Below are 8,049 nucleotides of genomic sequence, written 5' to 3' on the forward strand. Positions count from 1 at the left end.
ATTTGGACCATTTTTCACTCTGAAGGAAGTGGGGAGCCACTGAGGGGCACGGAGCAGAAAAGGGACACTTTGACACCAGATAAAACAGGTCCAAGACCCTACTTCCAGCTGAACAAATTAAAGACCAAAGAAGTGACATGCTTCCTCAAAGTCAGTGCAGAGCTTGCAGGAAACACAGCCCCAACTGGCGGCCCAGTGCTCTGCCCCCTACTGGATGCTGCCCCGCAGAGCAGCCTGGTGTCTCCTCTTGGGTTATGCATTTTTCTTTCTCAGAAGCTTGTGAGCCAAATGAACGCGTCCCCACTTATATTTATTTATGGCTGTGTTGGGTCTTCGTTTCTGTGCGAGGGCTTTTTCTCTAGTTGTGGCAAGTGGGGGCCACTCTTCATTGCGGTGCGCGGGCCTCTCACTATCGCGGCCTCTCCTGTTGCGGAGCACAGGCTCCAGACGCGCAGGCTCAGCGGCCATGGCTCACGGGCCTAGTTGCTCTGCGGCATGTGGGATCCTCCCAGACCAGGGCTCGAACCCGTGTCCCCTGCATTAGAAGGCAGATTCTCAACCACTGCGCCACCAAGGAAGCCCCATCCCCACTTTTTTAATGGCAATTTGAACTGAAAGGAAATCAGAAACAGTTGGCAGTGAAACAAGGTGTGCACCTGTAGCCTACAGGGCTGTTGTCCCGAAGCAACAGCTGGCTTGTGGTTTACTTGTCGACTTCATCAGAAGACGCACGACAACAAACAACTTAGCATCTGGCTAAGCTCCAGCTGACGACACAGCACGTTTGTGTGGATTTCACTGTGAAGACCATTGTATACATTGCACGTGAACACGCGTGTGTACACACACACACACAGTGTTCAGAGGGGAATTAAAAATAGGTGACCATGGGCTTCCCTGCTGGCGCAGTGGTTGGGGGTCCGCCTGCCGATGCTGGGGATGCGGGTTCATGCCCCGGTCCGGGAGGGTCCCGCTGGGCCCGTGAGCCGTGGCCGCTGAGCCTGCGCGTCCAGAGCCTGTGCTCCGTAGCGGGAGAGGCCGCAACGGTGAGGGGCCCGCGTACCACCAAAAAAAAAAGAAAAAACTGACCATGATGGGTTGCGCGTTGCTACTGATCTCAGTGTTAACTGTTCACGGACCACTCCCCCAAGATTTGCTAAGGGGAGATTTCTCTACAGTGAAACATGGTCCTGGCTTCACAATCTTTCCCCACTTCTTTCTTCTATGACATTAGGGGCATACCAGGAGGCTGTGGAAGTGGAGGGGATATGGACTCAGACACCCCTGAATCGGAATCCACACTTCACTGCTTATTCATTATTTAACTTCAGTCAAAGTTCACATAAAATGGGGTGATAAAACCTACACTGCCCAGGGTTGTTATCAGGATTAAATGATTCAGAACAGGTGAGGTATTCAGCAAACTTCCTAACACATCAAAACCCCCTGTGTGGAATCATCTTTTGACCAACACAGCCTAACTGGCTGAGGCCAGCAGTAAATGCAGCCTAAGTGACTTGACTCGGATTTCACTCCAGCACTTACAAGAATGACGTGGAACGCTTGTTGCTTGGTGCTCCTACCTAGGCCACAACCCAGAGCTCTGTGATCAGTCAAGTCTGAGGTTTGGCCAGGAATCCGCAGTTTTACAGACATTCCAGGGGCCTTGTCACGCGCGTGGCACCAAGGACTGCACACATCCGTCACCCATCGTGACACCCAAACTCAAGATCACTGGGTTCTACTGGTTTGCTTTTCACTCTGCCTCATACTTCCAGCCTCAGCCTCTTGCGGAATCCTCTCCATTCCCCAGAGAAGCAGGTCTTTTACTATCGGGGACCCAGACCCATGATGACTTGGATTCAGGATGAAACTTCTGTCCTGGCAGCCACTTGCATGACTAACTCATCTGGTACTTGCTTCTTGTACCGTACTGCCTCCCCCCGCCACCGCCCCCAATCATATTAGGTCAAATGAGAAGAAATGACTAGCTTGCTTTTCTGATCTTCGACTCGGAGCCTCTTGTTCAGTCTGAGTTGAACCACTCATCTGTAGCAGGAAATCTTGGGTTGCAGTCCATTCATCACTGCCCTTGGTCTTTTGGATATTCTATTGGGTTATGACTCTAGTACAGGGATATCAGTCTGACTGCACATGAGAATCACATACAGAACTTTAAAAAAGTACAGACACTGGATACTTCTTCCCCTGGCCAAGGCTGGAAGCTTCCTCCCTCTACCAGGGGTTACAAAATAATTTTCTTAGCAATTGACCACGCGTATTAGTGTAACAGTATCATAACAAATTGCTCTTTACTGAGTACTTATTATGCGTAAAGCATGGTGTGAAGCCCTTTACACCCCATTTTGTCTTTGTCTCCTCATTATCATATTTAATCCACATACTAATCACCATTTCTGTTTAGGACATTGCCACTGGCTAATTCTGAATACAAGCATCCTTCACCATGTGAATCTATTTTGCTCCTGAGTTTACTGTTCCTGAATTTTAAGACCGAGTGTGTAGAGTGAGGGATCCCTGCATTTACGATTCTCTTATTGTATGTCTCTGATTCATTCTCTAGCCAAATCATATCTTGAGAAGAGACATTTCCTCTTGTTAAGAGTTTGCTTTTTCTTATTATCTGAATAGCGAATACTGAATGAGGAAAATATAGAAAACATATAAAGAAGAAAATTACAGCCATCCATTATCTAAACAGCAAAGGACAATGCTAAGGCATTTTGGATATTTAACTCTATTTTTCTTAACATTTTATCATAAAATTTCTCCAGAGCAAGCAGCTTAATACAGGAGTTGTACTAGCCTTTTTGTCAAGTACAGAATAAAATTCCCAGGCATGCCCCAACTATCAAAAAAGTGAGGCTAGGAAGGCCAAAGGGCTCTAAGCTTCTTCTCAGGGTCCAACAAACAATTCTATTAATTTACTGATGTTTGTATTTGAAGCATATGAGTCACTCATTCACTCAGTTGGCTCTTACTGAAGACCTACTAAATGCCAGGTGCTGACCCAGGAGCTGGAGAGACCCCCCCCCCACCCCCACAGATGGAGCCTGGATCACAGTACCACGTGGCCTTCATTTGCTCTAAGAATCCTAGTCAAGGACCCCAAGTGGAGTTGGGGGTGGAGGCAGGTGAGTATATGGTGAAATTCATTTCACTATGTTCCTTTTGACATATTTAAATGGTGTGAAAATAGCTACTAAATTTTATAAGTTTTCCCTTCCTATGTATTACTGGGATGGGTGTAGTTTTGGGTAGCAAAAGTAACTGATACATCTTTAGTATGTTAAAAGTTTGTATGAAAAAGTAGGAAGGAAACTGGCACCTTTACAAAGAGCAGAAGTAGTGATGGGAAGAACCCAACCCACTCTCTAATTTGCCTAACATTTAGCGCAGGTGTCCCCAACCCCCAGGCCATGGACTGGTACTGGAGCGCTGATTTAGTGCTCCGAGTTTTCAAACAAGGCTAGTAGTAGAAATATCTGAAGGCGAAGTTCAGCTCACTGGAACTTGCAACAATGTGCTTACTTGAAGTGAACAGACTACAGATACTATAATACATCCTTTGTTTTTAAATATTTCATGTGAACAAGTTTCATTTTGGATGAGTTTCTCAGTGAGTACCCGTTTAGGAAATATACTCTTCCCCTTGATTGTTTAAGTAAGAAAATAGTTCACTGACAACAAATTATTCACAAAAATTTAGTGTTAAATAGTTAACCTATTTCCTTCAGAAAATGCTTTTTTTTTTTGGTAATGAGTTAATAAACCTTTCCTCTATTTGATATATTAATTTTCACATAGAAACATAGTATTATTTGCACATGACCTACTTTTACTCATTGGGAAAAACCTAACTGCGAGCCCAAGGTAAGGGCTGTCTACTGCACAGCAGGGCAAAAAAATATTCATTTCCCAGCTAAGGTCACAATCTTTTTTTGAGGGGGACGGTTTGAAGTGGGGAAAAGGGAGATGTCTTTGTTTACAGACAGACACTGATAATTCTCACTGAAGATGGAGGATAAAGCCCTGGTGAAGAAATGTGGAAGGACACACTGAAACCCAGAGGGTTTTTGTTCTACAAAAACAGAAAGAAAAAAGAATTTAACTGCTCTACAAAGAGAATGAACAGAAACTTGGTAATGAGGGAGAGAGAAGAAAGGTTAGGGGAGGGGAGAGAATGAGAAGGAAGTTGGACGTGACAGGAGGAAGACAGGGCGGAATGGCAGGATTCTGGAGCCTACAAAGAAGGGTGATAAGTAAACAACAACAGCATCAAAATTCCCAGGTGTATAGTGGGATAAGGGACTAAAAAGATGGAGGTTCTGCGTTTCGAAATTCAAGTTGTTTGAGTTTCTCCTCCATGCCCCAAAACATCAGTAAGTCCTGCTCGTGTGAGTGGTTTTGCAGGTCACTGAGAAGGCTGCACTCTGGTTCAGGCTGGCAGGAGCAGAAAGTACAGGAGAGAGTGGCAAGACAGAAGAGAGACCAACAGTTTCGTGAGAACAGAAACTCAGAGCTAGAAATTATCTTGAAAAGGTTAATGTAGTAGGCAGAAAAACAGTCCCCCCAAAGATGTCCATATCCTAATACCCAGAACATACGAATTATGGTTGCAGATGCAGTTAAGGTTGGTAATCAGCTGACTCTAACAGAGACGAGCCTGGATTATCCAGGTGGGCCCAGTGTAATCAAAGGGTCATTAAAAGTGGAAGACGGAGGCAGAAGAGAAGGGAGGAGTGATGGAGGCAGATGTGACCACAGAAAAGAGTCACAGACCTGCAATCTTGCTGGCTGTGAGATGGAGAAAGGAGGTCACGGACCAAGGGATGCGGGTGGCCTCTAGGAGCTAGAAAAGGCAAAGATACAGATTACCACAGAGCCTGAAGGAAACAGCCCTGGCCAGCACCCTGACTTTAGCCCAGTGAGACCTCTGCAGACTTCTGAGTTCCAGAACCACAAGACAGTAAATTCGTAGTTGTTTTGTGGGGCTTCTTCCCCCTGTTTTCTTCCTATTGCCATTGAGTTTGGGGATACTTGTTGAAGCATCAACAGAACACTAATACAATAAGCTCCTTGAAATATGCAGAAATTGCAGATGGCACTGGACTCGTCCACTCTGATATGGGATCGGACTTATGCGAAAAGTAAAAGGACGGGGTGACCTCAGCTAACATCTGTTCTTCTCATTTCTAGGAAAAGAACAGTAAGTCAAAACTTTCGTAGTTATTTTAGACATCCGTCTCTCAACATGCTATGTAACCTGGTGCCTTAGGACCATAAGAGAACCTCTGTTCTTCAAAGCACGTGGGTTTGGAGCCATGGGGTTTTACATTTGAACCCCACAGTAGCCTCTTATTGGCTACATGAACTTGGGCAAATCACTTAACCTCGTTAAAACACAGATTCTTCATTTGCAAAAGGGAGGTAAAAATAAGGATTGTTTGGATGATTAAATGACAGGGATAAATAAAGCACTTAATACAGTGACTGGCACATACTAGAACTCAACAAGTTACTATTACTGATTTTTAAATGCATGTATAAAAGGAGGAGAGAGTTGTAAGAAGTTGTGGAAAAACTTAGTTCAAAGCTCCAACAAGAGCCATCTCTCAAAGGGCTATGATCCAACAGCCACCAACAATGGGCTAACAGGCAAAAACTACAGCAGATGGGGATTTTTGTTAAATATAAAGAAGGAGGTTTTAAAATATAATTATTAAACACTGGATACATGTACACTGTTGGTTGGATCATCTTATCTGGAGACCTTTAATAAGCAGAGGGTCTACTCCATTTTAGAGGTGGCTGCACGCAGCTAGACATGCAGGGAAATGACTTGGATGGGTGGGCCGTTCTACCCTAAGATCACACAACTCGGTACTCACGGAAGTAACACCTCTTGTATGTTATTCCAGATCGCTTTTCCTCCCATGATGATTATCAGCTGTGTTGTCAGCTCAAGGAGACAGCCACCTGGGTCACACTGAAATATTAAAAAGAAAGTCTTATTTAAATGGGTCTAACATGAAAAAGTCATTCATTTTATTTTTTCTGATATTCTTGTTTAGGCTAAAAAACAAAAAATCTAAGGAATGTACAATGAAGAAACTCTTCATTGAGCAACTGAGAGAAAACACGGAACAGCTTAAAGTGTCAAGAGAACACAATTCTACAGTCACACCTCTTCATTTCTGTATTTTCCGAGCCAATAAACTGGGTCTCCTGGATAACCCACAAATTTGCCCTTAAAGAATGCAATGTAGAAACACGAAGAGTAGTAGTTGACAAACTGGAATAAGAACATCTTCATGGTTAGGCTGTTCTCATAGTCAGTCTGGGTCCTTGGGAGTTCTGTAGTTAAAAGAAACGTTAAGATTTTAAAATTGTGAACAGCTTTGAGACGGTAATCAAAGACACTGATACATGAGTTAACATGATTAAAAAAAATACAATTCACAGTTTCCACTTCAGCTGTTTTGAATTTCTTAATATAGCGACTATGTTAATTCCAAGTTTACACATTGTTGTAAGAGTTTCTCCCCCATGAACACAATATCCCACAAGGCAGAAAACAGTCAACTTTTCCTTAAAATTTATAAGCACAATGATATCAAATAGGCAAGAACTGTCTTCTTTCAACGTAAGACAGAAAATTAAAGTTGAACAGCCTGCTAAATGATATTCTCTTGTCCTCCTGAACTGCAATAAGGTAGGCCTGTTGAAGAAAACAAACAAAACACGGGGCAACTTGCTAGAAGAATCTGGAGAAGACAAAACAGGTCATCCTTCTAGTTTAGAATTTAAATCTGTCTCATCATTTTCAAAAGATGACCACTCCAAAGATGACCATTTGGAGAATGACCCAGCCAAATGCAGCATGGGGGAAGCACTTAACTTTGGCTACTAAGCAGCTGCCTGGGATACAAGCCAGAGAGAAGAAACCTTTATTATAAAAGCCAGAGCTGATGAGAATGAAGCTATATTAATATGAACAGCGTGGGGGGAAGACACGTAACACTGTGATTGCTTGTCCTCTCAGCAATGCAGGAGCAGATCTGCCACTGGAACCATGACCCTCTTCCACTTGTTTGCAATAAAGAGACCATTTACTTTCAACAACAGGGTACATGATCTAATGTAACTGAAAATATTATTCAGCACTGATCTGTTTACATGGAGCTTGGGCTTTATAATGATCGTCTTTGCTTTGTCCCTTTTACTAATGCAAAGCTGGAGATAATTCATTCCTCGTACAGGCTGGAGAAAATATGTTTACACTTGAAATTTTCTAAAAATTGTAACATAGTGGAATTGAAATGCCTAAAACATACAGTCTCTATTTTTACCTGATTCTAAAAATGGCTTAGAAATCACGCTATATATATAGCAGGACCTTACCAAAGTTAGTAATCATGATTGCCACTTTCTCATATATGGTGTTCAGGATCATGATGATGATAAAGCTGATGAGGGAAGCGGTGATGGACGTGGCCATCTGTGGAGTCAGATACTTCTGGATTGGGTCTGTTCCATTAAGGTTTTTGGGAAGTTTTGCAGAAAATACAATGAACACTGACAGCCTGTAGACGATGATCCCGATAACTGAAGCAATGATCAAAAGGATCTGAAAACACAATAAACACAGCAGCATGAGACTCACAAATGATTATACTTTTACACTTAAAAACTGGCCCCATGCTCAAATGGACAACATGCATTGTGAAGTGATGTAAATCTCACATAAATGCCACAAGAGAGGTGAAAATCAAGCACGTTAAGTTTCAGAGAAAAGGAGAAGAAATGATGGCAGTCAAAAGAATTGGTGCGGGCTTCCCTGGTGGCGCAGTGGCTGAGAGTCCGCCTGCCGATGCAGGGGACGCAGGTTCGTGCCCCGGTCCCAGAAGATCCCACATGCCGCGGAGCGGCTGGGCCCGTGAGCCATGGCCACTGAGCCTGCGCTCCACAATGGGAGAGGCCACAACAGTGAGAGGCCCGCGTACCTCAAAAAAAAAAAAAAAAAGG

General features: G+C 43.6%; 1 protein-coding gene across 2 annotated transcripts in view; it reads right to left on the reverse strand.

The window, feature by feature from the left end:
- ANO6 (anoctamin 6) overlaps positions 1-8,049 on the reverse strand; it is a 207,029-nt gene that overhangs the window by 26,477 nt on the left and 172,503 nt on the right. For both annotated transcript variants that reach the window (XM_024736791.1, XM_024736790.1), the window contains 3 exons: positions 7,426-7,651; positions 6,209-6,378; positions 5,913-6,010 (listed from right to left, as the gene is read on the reverse strand). In XM_024736791.1, the coding sequence (XP_024592559.1) occupies positions 5,913-6,010; positions 6,209-6,378; positions 7,426-7,651 (494 nt within the window). The remainder of the gene's footprint in view (positions 1-5,912; positions 6,011-6,208; positions 6,379-7,425; positions 7,652-8,049) is intronic.

This window comes from Neophocaena asiaeorientalis, unplaced genomic scaffold, assembly GCF_003031525.2.
Source record: "Neophocaena asiaeorientalis asiaeorientalis breed wild unplaced genomic scaffold, Neophocaena_asiaeorientalis_V1.1 scaffold134, whole genome shotgun sequence".
Lineage (NCBI taxonomy): Eukaryota > Metazoa > Chordata > Mammalia > Artiodactyla > Phocoenidae > Neophocaena > Neophocaena asiaeorientalis.